General features: G+C 43.6%; 1 protein-coding gene across 2 annotated transcripts in view; it reads right to left on the bottom strand.

The window, feature by feature from the left end:
• TMPRSS3 (transmembrane serine protease 3) overlaps positions 1 to 20,222 on the bottom strand; it is a 191,226-nt gene that overhangs the window by 10,407 nt on the left and 160,597 nt on the right. For both annotated transcript variants that reach the window (XM_073670843.1, XM_073670844.1), the window contains one exon: positions 10,107 to 10,259. In XM_073670843.1, the coding sequence (XP_073526944.1) occupies positions 10,107 to 10,259 (153 nt within the window). The remainder of the gene's footprint in view (positions 1 to 10,106; positions 10,260 to 20,222) is intronic.

The following is a 20,222-nucleotide window of genomic DNA, read 5'->3' as shown; positions in this document are numbered from 1 at the left end:
GCGTTCCACCGTCATGGGACTATCCAGTACTCCCACCGGGTAAAGAGTAAGCAGGCTGCTACGTTGAACCCCTTACCCCACTACAACTGGGCGGAAACGCAAGACAGCGACCCTGCCGTCCGACTGGTGAAGGAGATGCTGACTCGGCCGGAGGCTCGCCTTGAACCAGACGATCCGGAGGAAGCCAAACAACTATGGGCAGAGAAGAGTCGACTGTTCCTTTACAAAGGGAAGTTGTGCCGCAGAATGGTTAATTCCCGGACACATGAATTACTCTGGCAAGTAGTGGTGCCACGAAGAGACGCAGCCATGGTGATGGAGGCATACCACGACGGAGCTGGACACTTCGGGTGGAAGAAGCTGGAGTTCCTGCTGAGCGAGCGGTTCCACTGGGTAGGCATGAGGGGAACCATTGAGAAGTGGTGCAGAGACTGTGGCCCGTGCAACCTAAGAAGGAAGGACCGTGCCAGCCAGAAGACTCCCCTGCAGTCCATCGTCACCCGGCAGCCGTTGGAACTGGTAGCCTTGGATCATGTAAAACTGACCCCAAGCAGAAGTGGCTACGTCTACGCACTAACCATCGTGGATCACTACTCCCGGTTCTTGGTTGTCGTCCCCGTCAAGGACTTAACAGCTCGAACAGCAGCGAGAGCCTTCCAGCAGCATTTCTGCCGTCCACACGGGTACCCGGACCAAGTGTTGACAGACCAGGGACCTGCTTTTGAAGCGGAGGTCTTCCAAGAATTCTGCACTCTGTATGGCTGCCGGAAGATAAGGACGACACCCTATCATCCGCAAACTAATGGACTTTGTGAGAAAATGAACCAGGTGGTAATGGATCTTCTGAAAACGTTGCCCCTGGAAGAACGCAGTCTGTGGCCTGAGAAGCTGCCCGATCTGGTGGACCTATACAACCACATCCCGGTAGGTTCCACCAACTGTACCCTGGCTTACCTAATGAGGGCAAGACCTGGTAAGTTACCTGTTGACCTGGAAATGGGAGTCCTGACACCCGAGGACACTTCACCAGAAGCAGACTGGGACACAGAGAGGCAGCAGCAGTACCGGAGAGTACAGGAGAGCGTGGAGCGAAGTCTCTGTCAGGCTAGGGGAAGACAAGAGAAAACTTACAACCAGTATGCTCCCGCTGTTCCCCTGGTACCCGGAGAGCAGGTCTTGAAGAGGAAGAAACGGCTCCACAAGTTGGACGACCAGTGGGAGAAGGACCCGTACACCGTACTGCCCTCAAGCCACGAGAACCCGAAGGTTTGTACCATCAGTAAAGACGGAGGGGAAACCACAGCCATTGTATCCCGGGACCACCTGAAAAAGTGTCCCGAACAACTGAGGAACCCTGAAGAGGAACAAGAAGACCATCGACCCGTAGAGGAAAGGGAAGATATGGTTAGTACTGTGCTCGGGGACTTCCCTCGGTCTTGGACTCAAGTCAATGGTGCAGTTGTGGTACCCGTACTCACCTTCCTCCAACCAGCATCCCAAGCACCTACAGAGCAACAGGTAGAGCTGGAAGAACAGCCGGTCCAGGAGGCAGAAGACCCCACACCAGCAGACCAGGGGGATCAACCCTCTGCTTGCAGTGAGCCTGCCATATCCCTAGTGAGCCAAAGAGCCGGTAGACAGCTGCCCAGTTTACCCTTGACAGCTCCTACACCCTGTAGTTCAGGGCTAGACAGTCAGCTCCGTAGGTCCACTAGGGCCACTAGAGGCCAGTTACCCGCACGTTGGAGGATTTGAAGTGTATAAATTGTTTTATTTGTGGTTACCTGTTTTTCTTGTTGCTTGTGTATAATTATGTGTTTCTAGTTATTTATAGGAGTCCTTGGTGGATTTACCGGGAATCCTTGTACATGGTTGGAGCGTAACCTAGGAATGGACTAAAGACTGTTAAGGACTCGGGGTAGGACAGACCCCTACCTGGTTACGTCTCCCTGTTTTGATGAAATGGACACCTTGCTTTCCCTCAAAGACTGCACCCGGTTGCGGACACGCCGTGACCATTGTTATGTGTCTCTTTATTATAATGTTTTGGTTGTACTCTGTTATGTTTACAAAAATGTGTTTAGTCCCGGAGTACTAAATTTTACTAGGGGGGAATGTGGCACCCCAGGGGTCTGGTTTCCACAGTAATGTAATGTTATGTCTGAGAGCAGGTGGGAGGTCCTTTGGTCAGGGATCCTGTGCATGCCACACCTCCTGCCCAGTCTTGGGAGGGGAAGAACTTCCCCTGTATAAACCCTGGGCTGAGGCAGGGTTAGTCAGTCAAGGAGAGTAGAGACAAGAAACAGTCACAGGAAGAAACAGCAGAAGCTCAGTGGGAGCAATACTACTACAAGTCAGGGGCTGGCAGCTGCAGAGCTCGCCCTGACTGAGAAGCTTTCTCACCGGACCCGGCGTCCGAGGCTGTGGGGACTAACTCTTACCCAGCAGCAGAAGCCGACCGGCAGGGGATTTCAGGTCCTCAGGCCCAGAAACCCGAAGGCACGGTCACACGCGTGGGACCAGCACCGCCATCGTGGAGCGGAAGCCATTAGAAGGCCCCGAGTCACCGGCCATACGGGTGAGCACCACACGGTACACTCGGGGACGTGGGCTACTTATATCCGCTTCTAGCAAGGTAGCCAGAAGAGTACAGTCAGTTTGGGAGGCCTACAACTCCGCCTGGCCAGGGGAGATCCCATCTGCTCAAGGACTGACCAGGCCCCGTTCGCTAGCAAGTACTCCGGGAGGGTCTATCGTTGTTACCAGTAAAGACCCTGAATTACACCGCACCGTCTCTGAGTGGTTCCTGCTACCCCCATCTTCCACGTCGGCTGCCCTGAGGCCATACCCCTCCCGTTGGGGGTTATACTATCACGCTGCACAATTCTACACCGGCCTCAGCGGTCTGCCCTGCAGCGGCAGCTCCATAGCTGCAAATCAACGGGTGGCGTAGTCGACACTCAAATAACATCTATCAAGACTGCCACACACTGAGTTTGACTCCCTGGGCACGGACCGGGTCCCCGCCACTCGGAGACTACAACCCACATCTGATCCGGTTCCGGGTAAGCCCCCGTGCGCGAGACGCTGCGCGACACAGCAGGCCCAGTGGCGCGTCATCTACACTAATAGCCACAGTGCCCCTACACTAATAGCCACAGTACCTCTAAACTAATAGCCACAGTGTCCCTACACTAATAGCCACAGTGCCCCTACACTAATAGCCACAGTGCCCCTACACTAATAGCCACAGTACCCCACACTAATAGCCACAGTGCCCCTACACTAATAGCCACAGTGCCCCTACACTGACAACCACAGCACCTCTACACAAATAGCCACAGTGTCCCTACACTAATAGCCACAGTGTCCCTACACTAATAGCCACAGTGTCCCTACACTAATAGCCACAGTGCCCCTACACTAATAGTCACAGCGCCTCTACACAAATAGCCACAGTGCCCCTACACTAATAGCCACAGTGCCCCTACACTAATAGCCACAGTGCCCCTACACTGACAACCACAGCGCCTCTACACTGACAACCACAGTGCCCCTACACAACTATCCACAGTGCCTCTACACTAATAGCCACAGTGCCCCTACACTGACAACCACAGCGCCTCTACACTAATAGCCACAGTGCCCCTACACTAATAGCCACAGTGCCCCTACACTGACAACCACAGTGCCCCTACACTAATAGCCACAGTGCCTCTACACTAATAGCCACAGTGTCCCTACACTAATAGCCACAGTGCCTCTACACTAATAGCCACAGTGCCCCTACACTAATAGCCACAGTGCCCCTACACTAATAGCCACAGTGCCCCTACACTGACAACCACAGCGCCTCTACACTAATAGCCACAGTGCCTCTAAACTAATAGCCACAGTGCCCCTACACTAATAGCCACAGTGCCCCTACACTGACAACCACCGCGCCTCTACACTAATAGCCACAGTGCCTCTACACTAATAGCCACAGTGCCCCTACACTAATAGCCACAGTGCCCCTACACTGACAACCACAGTGCCCCTACACTGACAACCACAGTGCCCCTACACAACTATCCACAGTGCCCCTACACTGGCAACCACAGCACCTCTACACTAATAGCCACAGTGCCCCTACACTAATAGCCACAGTGCCCCTACACTAATAGCCACAGTGCCCCTACACTGAGAACCACAGTGCCCCTACACTGACAACCACAGTGCCCCTACACTAATAGCCACAGTGCCTCTACACTAATAGCCACAGTGCCCCTACACTAATAGCCACAGTGCCCCTACACTAATAGCAACAGTGCCTCTACACTAATTGCCACAGTGCCTCTACACTAATAGCCACAGTGCCCCTACACAACTATCCACAGTGCCCCTACACTGACAACCACAGCGCCTCTACACTGACAACCACAGTGCCCCTACACTAATAGCCACAGTGCCCCTACACTGACAACCACAGTGCCCCTACACTAATAGCCACAGTGCCTCTACACTAATAGCCACAGTGCCCCTACACTAATAGCCACAGTGCCCCTACACTAATAGCCACAGTGCCCCTACACTGAAAACCACAGCGCCTCTACACTAATAGCCACAATGCCTCTACACTAATAGCCACAGTGCCCCTATACTAATAGCCACAGTGCCCCTACACTGACAACCACAGCGCCTCTACACTAATAGCCACAGTGCCTCTACACTAATAGCCACAGTGCCCCTACACTAATAGCCACAGTGCCCCTACACTGACAACCACAGCGCCTCTACACTAATAGCCACAGTGCCTCTACACTAATAGCCACAGTGCCTCTAGACTAATAGCCACAGTGCCCCTACACTAATAGCCACAGTGCCCCTACTGCCCCTACACTGACAACCACAGTGCCCCTACACAACTATCCACAGTGCCCCTACACTAATAGCCACAGTGCCCCTACACTACTAGCCACAGTGTCCCTACACTACTGGCCACAGTGCCCCAAAACTGAAAACCACAGTGCCCCTACACTAATAGCCACAGTGTCCCTACACTGATAGCCACAGTGTCCCTACACTAATAGCCACAGTGCCCCTACAATAATAGCCACAGTGTCCCTACACTAATAGCCACAGTGCCCCTACACTGACAACCACAGCGCCCCTACACAACTATCCACAGTGCCCCTACACTGACAACCACAGCACCCATAGGCGGATTACAATGAGGGCAATCCGGGCTACCGCCCGGGGCCTCGGGTCTCCAGGGGGCCCGAGGCTCCGGGGGGCGGGCTATGGCCGGATTGCCCTCATTATATGTGCGGCCCCGCGGCATATACCGGCAGACAATGGCGGGGCGGGGGGCCCGGACCGCTCCCCCAGCAGCGGTGCACGGCCGCTGCTTCTTCTTCGGCCGGGCCAGCACTGCAGCAGTTAACTTCCCTGTGTGCTGGCCCGGACGCGTCACTGCTAGGAGACACGGCCCTGTGCGCGGCCGTGTCTCCTAGCTGTGACGTCACGCAGTGCGCGCCCGGCCTGCACTGCTACTTACCACCGGAGAGGAGCAGGAGCCAGGACGACTGGAGCCGAGCCGGGGGATGGTGATGGTTAGTGTGTGTGTGTGTGTGTGTGTGTGTGAGAGAGTGTGTATGTGTGAGAGTGAGTGAGTGTGTGTATGTGTGTGCAGGCAGATATCATTGTGTGATGTCTGTTTATATGTATTTTTGTGTTTCAAATGTGTTTATGCATGTATGTATATGTCTGTATATGTTTGTGTGCGTGACTGCGAGCAGCCTCCTGCGGAGTATAGATGGCGCCGTGCGGCCTCCTGCTGTCTCTGGAGGGGGGGCCGTGCGGCCTCCCACCATGTATAGATGGCACCGTGCGGCTCCCTGCTGTGTATAGATGGCACAGAGCGGCCTCCCGCTGTGTCTAGATGGCTCCGTGCGGGCTCCCTGCTGTGTATAGATGGCACAGTGCGGCCTCCCACTGTGTCTAGATGGCTCCGTGCGGCCTCCTGCTGTCTCTGGAGGGGGGGCCGTGCGGCCTCCCACCGTGTATAGATGGCACCGTGCGGCTCCCTGCTGTGTATAGATGGCACAGAGCGGCCTCCCGCTGTGTCTAGATGGCTCCGTGCGGGCTCCCTGCTGTGTATAGATGGCTCCGTGCGGCCTCCCGCTGTGTATAAATGGCTCCGTGCGGCCTCCCGCTGTGTATAGATGGCTCCGTGTGGCCTCCCGCCGTGTATAGATGGCTCCGTGCGGCCTCCCGCCATGTATAGATGGCTCCGTGCGGCCTCCCGCCGTGTATAGATGGCTCCGTGCGGCCTCTCGCCGTGTATAGATGGCTCCGTGCGGCCTCCTGCCGTGTATAGATGGCTCCGTGCGGCCTCCTGCCATGTATAGATGGCACCGTGTAGCCTCCTGCCGTGTATAGATGGCTACGTGCGGCCTCCTGCCGTGTATAGATGGCTACGTGCGGCCTCCTGCCGTGTATAGATGGCTACGTGCGGCCTCCTGACGTGTATAGATGGCTTCGTGCGGCCTCCTGCTGTGTATAGATGGCTACGTGCGGCCTCCTGCTGTGTATAGATGGCTACATGTGCTCAATATTGAGTCATACAATTAATGTAAGGCTATGTGCCCACGATGCAGAAATGCTCCGGATTTTTTTTGAGCGTTTCTGCATCTCCCTGGCCGAAAAAACGCATGCGGATTGTACATGCGTTTTTCCTGCCATGGACAAGCGGGTGTGAAGCGTTCTTCACATGCATTTCCGCATGCGGGTTGACAAGCGCTTTCCAAGCGATTTTAGCAACACTTGGAAAAGTGCTTGACAACTTGGTCACACTATATAAATCCATGCAACCGGCATGGATTTATATAGTGTGACCGTAAAAGAATGGTAAAAAAATAAATATATACTTACCTTCTGATGGCCTGTCGACGTCAGCGGTCGCGTGACCCGTCATATGACTAAATGACGTCACGGCAGGTCCTTTTCAGACCATCGCGAGCTGCCGGCAGCCAGGACGCATCGGATAAAGACACCGGGGGCCATCAGAAGGTAAGTATAATATTTATTTTTTATTTTATTCTTTTTTTTACAGGTTCTATGGTACCCGGGTCTGGAGGAGAGTCTCCTCTTCTCCAAACCCGGGTACCATCCGCACATTGAAACGCATGGATTCTGCATGTACAGATGCAGTGATGCGGATTACATGCGTTCCAATGCAAGTCAATGGCGGCGAAAGCGCCGCGCTTCCGCAAAATAATTGTTAGTGCTGCGGATTTTTCTGCAATGATAATCCGCAGCGGAAATTTCCGCAGCATGTGCACAGCACAAGCGGATTATCATTGGGGAACATGGCAGACCTTCTACCAAGCGTTTTTTAAGCATTTCCGCAGCGGAATTGCTGCTGCGGAAACGCTTAAAAAACGCGTAGTGGGCACACAGCCTAAAATAAATTATTATAATTAATATTGTGCCAAATTAATTACACGTGAACAATCACATGATCTATCACAGGGGATCAGGTGACATGTCACGTGATACATCAGGTGTGTGTGTGTGGGGTGGGGGGCCCGCGCCTTCTAAACTGCTCGGGGCCCTTGCTACTCTTAATCCACCCCTGACAGCACCTCTACACTAATAGCCACAGTGCCTCTACACTAATAGCCACAGTGCCCCTACACTAATAGCCACAGTGCCCCTACACTGACAACCACAGTGCCCCTACACTGACAACCACAGTGCCCCTACACAACTATCCACAGTGCCCCTACACTAATAGCCACAGTGCCCCTACACTACTAGCCACAGTGTCCCTACACTACTGGCCACAGTGCCCCAAAACTGAAAACCACAGTGCCCCTACACTAATAGCCACAGTGCCCCTACATTAATAGCCACAGTGCCCCTACACTAATAGCCACAGTGCCCCTACACTAATAGCCACAGTGTCCCTACACTAATAGCCACAGTGTCCCTACACTAATAGCCACAGTGTCCCTACACTAATAGCCAGAGTGCCCCTACAATAATACCCACGCTGCCCCTACACTAATAGCCACAGTGCCCCTACACTAATAGCCACAGTGCCCCTAAACTAATAGCGTCAGTGCCCCTACACTAATAGCCACAGTGCCCCAAAACTGACAACCACAGTGCCCCTACACTAATAGCCACAGTGCCCCTACACTAATAACCACAGTGTCCTTACACTAATAGCCACAGTGCCCCTACACTAATAGCCACAGTGCCCCTACACTAATAGCCACAGTGCCCTTATACTAATAGCCACAGTGCCCCTACACTACTGGCTAGAGTGCCCCCACACTAATAGTCACAGTGCCCCTACACTAATAGCCACAGTGCCCCTACACTAATAGCCACAGTGCCCTTATACTAATAGCCACAGTGCCACTACACTACTGGCTAGAGTGCCCCCACACTAATAGTCACAGTGTCCCAACACTGACAACCACAGTGCCCCTACACTAATAGCCACAGTGCCCCTACACTAATAGCCACAGTGCCCCTACACTAATAACTACAGTGCCCCTACATTAATAGCCACAGTGCCCCTATATTTGCCACAGTGCCCCTACACTAATAGCCACAGTGCCCCTACACTAATAGCCACAGTGCCCCTACACTAATAGCCACAGTGCCCATACATTAATAGTCACAGTGCCCCTACACATATAGACACAGTGCCCCTACACTAATAGCCACAGTGCCCCTACACTACTGGCCAGAGTGCCCCACACTAAGAGTCACAGTTCCCCTATATTAGCCACAGTGCCTCTACACTAATAGCCACAGTTCCCCTACACTAATAGCTACAGTGCCCCTACACTAATAGCCACAGTGCCTCTACACTAATAGCCACAGTTCCCCTATATTAGCCACAGTGCCCCTACACTAATAGCCACAGTGCCTCTACACTAATAGCCTCAGTGCCCCAACACTAATAGCCACAGTGCCCCTACACTAATAGCCACAGTTCCCCTATATTAGCCACAGTGCCCCTACACTAATAGCCACAGTGCCCCTACACTAATAGCCTCAGTGCCCCTACACTAATAGCCACAGTGCCTCTACACTAATAGCCACAGTGCCTCTACACTAATAGCTACAGTTCCCCTACACTAATAGCTACAGTGCCCCTACACTAATAGCCACAGTGCCCCTACACTAATAGCTACAGTGCCCCTATATTAGCCACAGTGCCCGTACACTAATAGTCACAGTTCCCCTACACTAATAGCTACAGTGCCCCTACACTAATAGCCACAGTGCCCCTACACTAATAGCCTCAGTGCCCCTACACTAATAGCCACAGTGTCCCTACACTAATAGCCACAGCGCCCCTACACTAATAGCCTCAGTGCCCCTACACTAATAGCCACAGTGCCTCTACACTAATAGCCACAGTGCCTCTACACTAATAGCCACAGTGCCCCTACACTAATAGCCACAGCGCCTCTACACTAATAGCCACAGTTCCCCTACACTAATAGCTACAGTGCCCCACACTAATAGCAACAGTGCTCCCCAGTGCCTGCAGCAGTGCCCCTAAACTAATAGCCATAGTGTGGCCCGGGCCTACAGCATTGCCTTCACACTGACAACCACAGTGCCCCCTGTGTCCCTACACTAATAGCCACTGTGCCCCCAGTATCTGCAGCAGTTCCCTAAACTAACAGTCACAGTACCCAAGGTCCTGTAGCAGAGCCCCTACACTAATATACACCGTGCCCCGAGTGCTAGCAGCAGTGTCTCCACACTATCATACACAATGCCCCCAGTACCTGCAGCAGTGCCCCTAAGACCCACAGTGTTCCTAGTGCCTGAAAGACTGCCGACCACAGTAACAGCCAATGACCCTGATTCCTTTCATAGTGCCCCATTGGTTGTGTAAACCAAAATAGGGTCACCCAATCCCCAATTAGAATGGGAGATGGACCGAGGATTGCACAGGGCCCTGGTATCCCAATGATGGTAGGTTGTGATAAGAAGAGCAATACCAGAAAGGCCCTTCCTAATTTAATCTATAAACCCCTCTGAGATGTATCAGTGCAAGTAGAATAGTATCGTGATAAGATCGCGATTACCTCCATCTGCATGTGGATCCAGTCCAGGAAAGATGTTATTCGAGTGTAGACTCCGGGCTTGTACCTCAAAGCACAGCCGACCCCCCAACTGGTAGTTCCCATAAGTTTCCACACTTTCCTGTCTTCACAGGCTAAGGGACCCCCACTGTCCCCCTAGAACAACACCAAAAATACACAAACAGACATCAAGAAAAGTGAAGGTCACAGAGAAAGCTAACAATGCCAGTATCACAGTAGTTACATTCTTATACATAGGGGGCAGTATTATAGTAGTTATATTCTTGTACATAGGAGCAGTATTATAGTAGTTATATTCTTGTACATAGGGGGCAGTATTATAGTAGTTATATTCTTGTACATAGGTGCAGTATTATATTAGTTATTCTTGTACATAGGAGCAGTATTATAGTAGTTATATTCTTGTACATAGGGGCAGTGTTATAGTAGTTATATTCTTGTACATAGGGGGCAATATTATAGTAGTTATATTCTTGTACATAGTGGGCAGTACTATAGTAGTTATATTCTTCTACATAGGAGCAGTATAATAGCAGTTATAGTCTTGTACATAGGGGCAGTATTATAGTAGTTATATTCTTGTACATAGGAGCAGTATTATAGTAGTTATATTCTTGTACATAGGGGCAGTATTATAGTACTTATATTCTTGTACATAGGAGCAGTATTATAGTAGTTATCTTCTTCTACATAGAAGGCAGTATTATAGTAGTTATATTCTTGTACATAGGGGGCAGTATTATAGTAGTTATATTCTTGTACATAAGGGGCAGTATTGTAGAAGTTATATTCTTGTATATTGCGGGCAGTATTATAGTAGTTATATTCTTGTACATAGGAGCAGTATTATAGTAGATATATTCTTGTGCATAGAAGCAGTATTATAGTAGTTATATTCTTGCGCATAGGAGCAGTATTATAATAGTTATATTCTTGTACACAGGGTAGTATTATAGTAGTTATATTCTTGTACATAGGGAGCAGTATTATAGTAGTTATATTATTGAACATAGGAGCAGTATTATAGTAGTTATATTCTTGTACATAGGAGCAGTATTATAGTAGTTATATTCTTGTACATAGGAACAGTATTATGATAGTTATATTCTTGTACATAGGGGCAGTATTATAGTAGTTATATTCTTGTACATAGGGGCAGTATTATAGTAGTTATATTCTTGTACATAGGAGCAGTATTATAATAGTTATATTCTTGTACATAGGAGCAGTATTATAATAGTTATATTCTTGTACACAGGGTAGTATTATAGTAGTTATATTCTTGTACATAGGGAGCAGTATTATAGTAGTTATATTATTGAACATAGGAGCAGTATTATAGTAGTTATATTCTTGTACATAGGGGGCAGTATTATATTAGTTATATTTTTTACATAGGGGGCAGTATTATATTAGATATATTCTTGCACATAGGAGCAGTACTATAGTAGTTATATTCTTTTACATAGGAGCAGTATTATAGTAGTTATATTCTTGTACATAGGGGGCAGTATTATATTAGTTATATTCTTGTACATAGGAGCAGTATTATAGTAGTTATATTCTTGTACATAGGGGCAGTATTATAGTAGTTATATTCTTGTACATAGGAGCAGTATTATAGTAGTTATATTCTTGTATATAATAGCAGTATTATAGTAGTTATATTCTTGTACATAGGAGACAGTATTATAGTAGTTATATTATTGTACATAGGGGCAGTATTATAGTAGTTATATTCTTGTACATAGGAGCTGTATTATAGTAGTTATATTCTTGTACATAGGGAGCAGTATTATAGTAGTTATATTCTTGTACATAGGGGGCAGAATTATAGTAGTTATATTCTTGTACATAGGGGGCAGTATTATATTAGTTATATTCTTGCACATAGGAGCAGTATTATAGTAGTTATATTCTTGTACATAGGAGCAGTATTATAGTAGTTATATTCTTGTACATAGAAACAGTATTATGATAGTTATATTCTTGTACATAGGGGCAGTATTATAGTAGTTATATTCTTGTACATAGGGGCAGTATTATAGTAGTTATATTCTTGTACATAGGAGCAGTATTATAATAGTTATATTCTTGTACATAGGAGCAGTATTATAATAGTTATATTCTTGTACATAGGAGCAGTATTATAATAGTTATATTCTTGTACACAGGGTAGTATTATAGTAGTTATATTCTTGTACATAGGGAGCAGTATTATAGTAGTTATATTCTTGAACATAGGAGCAGTATTATAGTAGTTATATTCTTGTACATAGGGGGCAGAATTATAGTAGTTATATTCTTGTACATAGGGGGCAGTATTATATTAGTTATATTCTTGCACATAGGAGCAGTATTATAGTAGTTATATTCTTGTGCATAGGAGCAGTATTATAGTAGTTATATTCTTGTACATAGGAGCAGTATTATAGTAGTTATATTCTTGTATATAATAGCAGTATTATAGTAGTTATATTCTTGTACATAGGAGACAGTATTATAGTAGTTATGTTCTTGTACATAGGGGCAGTATTATAGTAGTTATATTCTTGTACATAGGAGCTGTATTATAGTAGTTATATTCTTGTACATAGGGAGCAGTATTATAGTAGTTATATTCTTGAACATAGGAGCAGTATTATAGTAGTTATATTCTTGTACATAGGGGGCAGTATTATATTAGTTATATTCTTGCACATAGGAGCAGTACTATAGTAGTTATATTCTTGTACATAGGAGCAGTATTATAGTAGTTATATTCTTGTACATAGGAACAGTATTATGATACTTATATTCTTGTACATAGGGGCAGTATTATAGTAGTTATATTCTTGTACATAGGGGCAGTATTATAGTGGTTATATTCTTGTACATAGGAGCAGTATTTTAATAGTTATATTCTTGTACACAGGGTAGTATTATAGTAGTTATATTCTTGTACATAGGGAGCAGTATTATAGTAGTTATATTATTGAACATAGGAGCAGTATTATAGTAGTTATATTCTTGTACATAGGGGGCAGAATTATAGTAGTTATATTCTTGTATATAGGAGCAGTATTATAGTAGTTATATTCTTGTACATAGGGGGCAGTATTATATTAGATATATTCTTGCACATAGGAGCAGTATTATAGTAGTTATATTCTTGTACATAGGAGCAGTATTATAGTAGTTATATTCTTGTACATAGGGGGCAGTATTATATTAGTTATTTTCTTGTACATAGGAGCAGTATTATAGTAGTTATATTCTTGTACATAGGGGCAGTATTATAGTAGTTATATTCTTGTACATAGGAGCAGTATTATAGTAGTTATATTCTTGTATATAATAGCAGTATTATAGTAGTTATATTCTTGTACATAGGAGACAGTATTATAGTAGTTATATTCTTGTTCATAGGGGCAGTATTATAGTAGTTATATTCTTGTACATAGGAGCTGTATTATAGTAGTTATATTCTTGTACATAGGGAGCAGTATTATAGTAGTTATATTCTTGAACATAGGAGCAGTATTATAGTAGTTATATTCTTGTACATAGGGGGCAGAATTATAGTCGTTATATTCTTGTACATAGGGGGCAGTATTATATTAGTTATATTCTTGCACATAGGAGCAGTATTATAGTAGTTATATTCTTGTGCATAGGAGCAGTATTATAGTAGTTATATTCTTGTACATAGGGGGCAGTATTATATTAGTTATATTCTTGTACATAGGAGCAGTATTATAGTAGTTATATTCTTGTACATAGGGGGCAGTATTATATTAGTTATATTCTTGTACATAGGAGCAGTATTATAGTAGTTATATTCTTGTACATAGGGGCAGTATTATAGTAGTTATATTCTTGTACATAGGAGCACTATTATAGTAGTTATATTCTTGTATATAATAGCAGTATTATAGTAGTTATATTCTTGTACATAGGAGACAGTATTATAGTAGTTATATTCTTGTACATAGGGGCAGTATTATAGTAGTTATATTCTTGTACATAGGAGCTGTATTATAGTAGTTATATTCTTGTACATAGGGAGCAGTATTATAGTAGTTATATTCTTGAACATAGGAGCAGTATTATAGTAGTTATATTCTTGTACATAGGGGGCAGAATTATAGTAGTTATATTCTTGTACATAGGGGGCAGTATTATATTAGTTATATTCTTGCACATAGGAGCAGTATTATAGTAGTTATATTCTTGTACATAGGAGCAGTATTATAGTAGTTATATTCTTGTACATAGGAACAGTATTATGATAGTTATATTCTTGTACATCGGGGCAGTATTATAGTAGTTATATTCTTGTACATAGGGGCAGTATTATAGTAGTTATATTCTTGTACATAGGAGCAGTATTATAATAGTTATATTCTTGTACACAGGGTAGTATTATAGTAGTTATATTCTAGTACATAGGGAGCAGTATTATAGTAGTTATATTATTGAACATAGGAGCAGTATTATAGTAGTTATATTCTTGTACATAGGGGGCAGAATTATAGTAGTTATATTCTTGTATATAGGAGCAGTATTATAGTAGTTATATTCTTGTACATAGGGGCAGTATTATATTAGATATATTCTTGCACATAGGAGCAGTATTATAGTAGTTATATTCTTGTACATAGGAGCAGTATTATAGTAGTTATATTCTTGTACATAGGAGACAGTATTATAGTAGTTATATTCTTGTTCATAGGGGCAGTATTATAGTAGTTATATTCTTGTACATAGGAGCTGTATTATAGTAGTTATATTCTTATACATAGGTAGCAGTATTATAGTAGTTATATTCTTGAACATGGGAGCAGTATTATAGTAGTTATATTCTTGTACATAGGGGGCAGAATTATAGTCGTTATATTCTTGTACATAGGGGGCAGTATTATAGTAGTTATATTCTTGCACATAGGAGCAGTATTATAGTAGTTATATTCTTGTGCATAGGAGCAGTATTATAGTAGTTATATTCTTGTACATAGGGGGCAGTATTATATTAGTTATATTCTTGTACATAGGAGCAGTATTATAGTAGTTATATTCTTGTACATAGGGGGCAGTATTATATTAGTTATATTCTTGTACATAGGAGCAGTATTATAGTAGTTATATTCTTGTACATAGGGGCAGTATTATAGTAGTTATATTCTTGTACATAACAGCAGTATTATAGTAGTTATATTCTTGTATATAATAGCAGTATTATAGTAGTTATATTCTTGTACATAGGAGACAGTATTATAGTAGTTATATTCTTGTACATAGGGGCAGTATTATAGTAGATATATTCTTGTACATAGGAGCTGTATTATAGTAGTTATATTCTTGTACATAGGGAGCAGTATTATAGTAGTTATATTCTTGAACATAGGAGCAGTATTATAGTAGTTATATTCTTGTACATAGGGGGCAGAATTATAGTAGTTATATTCTTGTACATAGGGGGCAGTATTATATTAGTTATATTCTTGCACATAGGAGCAGTATTATAGTAGTTATATTCTTGTACATAGGAGCAGTATTATAGTAGTTATATTCTTGTACATAGGAACAGTATTATGATAGTTATATTCTTGTACATAGGGGCAGTATTATAGTAGTTATATTCTTGTACATAGGGGCAGTATTATAGTAGTTATATTCTTGTACATAGGAGCAGTATTATAATAGTTATATTCTTGTACACAGGGTAGTATTATAGTAGTTATATTCTTGTACATAGGGAGCAGTATTATAGTAGTTATATTATTGAACATAGGAGCAGTATTATAGTAGTTATATTCTTGTACATAGGGGGCAGAATTATAGTAGTTATATTCTTGTATATAGGAGCAGTATTATAGTAGTTATATTCTTGTACATAGGGGGCAGTATTATATTAGATATATTCTTGCACATAGGAGCAGTATTATAGTAGTTATATTCTTGTACATAGGAGCAGTATTATAGTAGTTATATTCTTGTACATAGGGGGCAGTATTATATTAGTTATTTTCTTGTACATAGGAGCAGTATTATAGTAGTTATATTCTTGTACATAGGGGCAGTATTATAGTAGTTATATTCTTGTACATAGGAGCAGTATTATAGTAGTTATATTTTTGTATATAATAGCAGTATTATAGTAGTTATATTCTTGTACATAGGAGACAGTATTATAGTAGTTATATTCTTGTTCATAGGGGCAGTATTATAGTAGTTATATTCTTGTACATAGGAGCTGTATTATAGTAGTTATATTCTTGTACATAGGGAGCAGTATTATAGTAGTTATATTCTTGAACATAGGAGCAGTATTATAGTAGTTATATTCTTGTACATAGGGGGCAGAATTATAGTCGTTATATTCTTGTACATAGGGGGCAGTATTATATTAGTTATATTCTTGCACATAGGAGCAGTATTATAGTAGTTATATTCTTGTGCATAGGAGCAGTATTATAGTAGTTATATTCTTGTACATAGGGGGCAGTATTATATTAGTTATATTCTTGTACATAGGAGCAGTATTATAGTAGTTATATTCTTGTACATAGGGGCAGTATTATAGTAGTTATATTTTTGCACATAGGAGCAGTATTGTAGTAGTTATATTCTTGTATATAATAGCAGCATTATAGTAGTTATATTCTTGTAAATAGGAAACAGTATTATAGTAGTTATATTCTTGTACATAGGGGCAGTATTATAGTAGTTATATTCTTGTACATAGGAGCAGTATTATAGTAGTTATATTCTTGTACATAGGGGCAGTATTATAGTAGTTATATTCTTGTACATAGGGAGCAGTATTATAGTAGTTATATTCTTGTACATAGGGGGCAGTATTATAGTAGTTATATTCCTGTACATAGGGGGCAGTATTAAAGTAGTTATATCCTTGAATATAGGAGGAGTATTATAGTAGTTGTTAGAACCTTGCTGTTAGGTTTTTTTTCCTTTGCTGGTCACATGACCTTGTTGGCCTATTTAATCCTGCTCCGCCCTTCTGGCTTTGCTGGACTTCATTGTATATCTACTTTCTAGCTAGCCTGTGCTCTGTATCTAACTCTGTTAGTTTGCTTGGTCTACGGACCTCTATGTTCTATCTATTTTGTTTGTTCGTCTGTCTGCTACTATTTCTGTTAGGAGGTGTCCCATATTCCTCCCAGTCCTTAGTACTTGTAGGGATTCCCTCCCCAAATCTATAGGTCTCCGTACAGACTAGATTAGGACTTTAGCAGGTCTGATCGCAGGATCAGGTTCCCTGTTACATCGTAGGGATTCAGCTGAGTCTTATAGTAGGGACAGATCTCCTCTCTTTCCTTAGCTTTTGTAGCAGAACATAACAGTAAGTCCAGCCTGTAAATTCTCTAAGGAAAGATTTTTTTTTTTGTTCCATCATGGTGTCGGTTCAGGATTTGGCTAAACACCTGCAGGGACTCTCTCTGGAAGTGGCCGAGCTCCGTCAGCACGTGAGTAACTGTCCTGGAGCATATTTCTTGGAGCCTAAGGTATGTTTGCCGGATTTATTTTTTGGTGAACATCGAGAATTTTTTTCATTTAAAAATGCTTGCTTATTGTATTTTCGTTTGAGACCCAAGTCCTCTGGGGATGAATCCCAGCGCGTAGGGTTCATAATGTCACTTTTGCGCAAAGAGCCTCAGGAGTGGGCCTTTTCTTTGCAACCTAGTGATGCATGCTTCAGATCAGTGGATAGTTTTTTTTTCTGCTTTAGGACTATTATATGATGATCCTGACCGTGTGGCATCAGCTGAGACTGAGTTGAGACGTTTAAAACAAGGATCAGGTAATATGGAAAAATATTGTACACATTTTCGTCGTTGGTCCACTCAAACAGGGTGGAACGATTCTGCTCTGAAAAGTCTATTTCTTGCTGGGCTCAGTGAAAAGGTTAAAGACCTGCTAATTGCTTATCCTACACCTGAGGATTTGCAACAGGCTATGCAATTAGCTATACGGGTGGATAGAAGACTGCGTGCTAGGGTTAATGAGAGCAAATCCTCTGCTATGTCAGTTTCTGGTTATGATAATGTGTGTACTAACAGTGGTGAACCGATGGAGATTGGATCGGTGGCACCTCGCTCTCAAGAAAAACACCGTCGTTTTTCAGAAGGCTTGTGTTTCTACTGCGGGAAATCTGGTCATTTGATTAAAGGCTGTGAGCTTCGTATGAAGAAAGAAAAAAAAATGGTCAGTCACGCCCGTATTGCCTGTTTAAATTCCAAGGGTATATTTTTAGCTGCTTCCACGATTGCTCAGGAAAAATTAATGGAATTTCGGGTGTTTGTTGATTGCGGGTCTACACTGAATGTTATTGATGGGGGATTCGTGGAAAAACTCAATTTAAAACCTGAACCTTTATCATCCCCCATTGCTGTGGTTTCTGTGGATGGCTCCCCTTTGAAGAATATTACTCTCAAGGTCAGTGAATTTCCTCTCACTATTAATGGTGTTCACCATGAGAAATTGGATTTGGTAGTGTTGAATAACTTGCCTTCTCCAGTAATATTGGGTTTGCCCTGGTTAAAATTTCACAATCCTGTACTGGATTGGTCTACCAGTGAAATTAAATCCTGGAGCCATAAATGTTATGACAAGTGTTGTAACGGGCGTATTGCAGCTTTGGATAGGGGAGAATTGCCTGTTCCTATTCAGGATTTTTGGAGAGTTTTTTCTGAGAAAGAATCGCAGGTTTTGCCTCCCCATAGAGACTATGATTGTTCTATTGAATTTGTCCCTGGAGCGACTCTTCCTAAAAGTCGTTTATTTAACCTTACTATTCCTGAGAGGAAGGCTTTGGAGGAATACATACAGACAAGTTTGGCCGCCGGTCACATTAGGCCCTCTAAGTCTCCTGTGGCGGTTGGATTTTGTTTTGTAAAAAAAAAGGACGGCGGTTTACGTCCTTGTCTGGATTTTCGTGAGATTAACAAAATTACGGTACGCAATCCTTACCCACTGCCATTGATTCCTGATCTGTTTAACCAGTTATTGGGGGCCAAGTGGTTCTCTAAAATTGACCTTAAGGGGGCATACAATCTGTTGCGCATGAAGGAGGGTGATGAATGGAAGACTGCTTTTAACACTCCTGTGGGTCATTTTGAGAATCTGGTTATGCCTTTTGGTCTTACTAATGCTCCTGCATTTTTTCAGAATCTGATTAATGACATCCTTAGACCTTTGATCGGTAAAAATGTGGTTGTGTATTTGGATGACATTTTGATTTATTCGCCAGATCTGGAGTCTCATTGGCGGAGCGTGCGTGAGGTATTACAGTTATTAATGGACAATTCGCTTTTTGCTAAGCTGGAGAAATGTGAGTTCGCTGTACAGAGAATTAGTTTTTTGGGCTACATTATCTCCAGCAAAGGTTTTGAGATGGATCCGGTTAAGGTTCAGGCTGTGCAGGAATGGCCTAGGCCTATTGGTTTGAAATCGATACAGAGGTTTTTGGGTTTCGCCAATTACTATAGAAAATTCATAAAAAATTTTTCTAGTATTGTCAAACCTCTGACTGATCTCACCAGGAAAGGTGCTGATGCGGTTCAGTGGTCTTCTGAGGCCATTGAAGCTTTTGTGTATCTCAAGGAGAGGTTCACCTCTGCTCCCATCCTTATGCAGCCTGATGTTACTAGGCCGTTTTTGGTTGAGGTTGATGCTTCCTCTGTGGGGGTTGGCGCAGTATTGTCTCAGGATAACGGGGATGGATTACATCCCTGTGCATTTTTTTCAAAAAAATTTTCGGAGACTGAATTGAATTACGATATTGGTAATCGGGAATTATTGGCTATTAAACTCGCATTTGAACACTGGCGCCACTTCTTGGAAGGTGCGGAATTTCCCGTTCAGGTTCTTACGGATCATAAAAATCTGATATATCTTGACGCTGCCAAGCGCCTGAATGCCCGTCAGGCTAGGTGGGCACTGTTTTTCTCGCGGTTTAATTTCTCCGTTACTTACATCCCTGGTACTAAGAATGTTAAGGCGGATGCCTTGTCTCGCAGTTTTTCTCCCATAGTCGGTGCTGAGAAAGAGGAAAACATTTTACAAGAAGGTGTTGTGATAGCTGCTTTAGACTCC

This window comes from Phyllobates terribilis, unplaced genomic scaffold, assembly GCF_046119375.1.
Source record: "Phyllobates terribilis strain yellow unplaced genomic scaffold, ASM4611937v1 Scaffold_2__4_contigs__length_985480577, whole genome shotgun sequence".
In the NCBI taxonomy this organism is placed as follows: Eukaryota; Metazoa; Chordata; class Amphibia; order Anura; family Dendrobatidae; genus Phyllobates; species Phyllobates terribilis.
Note: the sequence above shows the minus strand (reverse complement) of the source record. Positions and strands in the feature narration are given on the sequence as shown.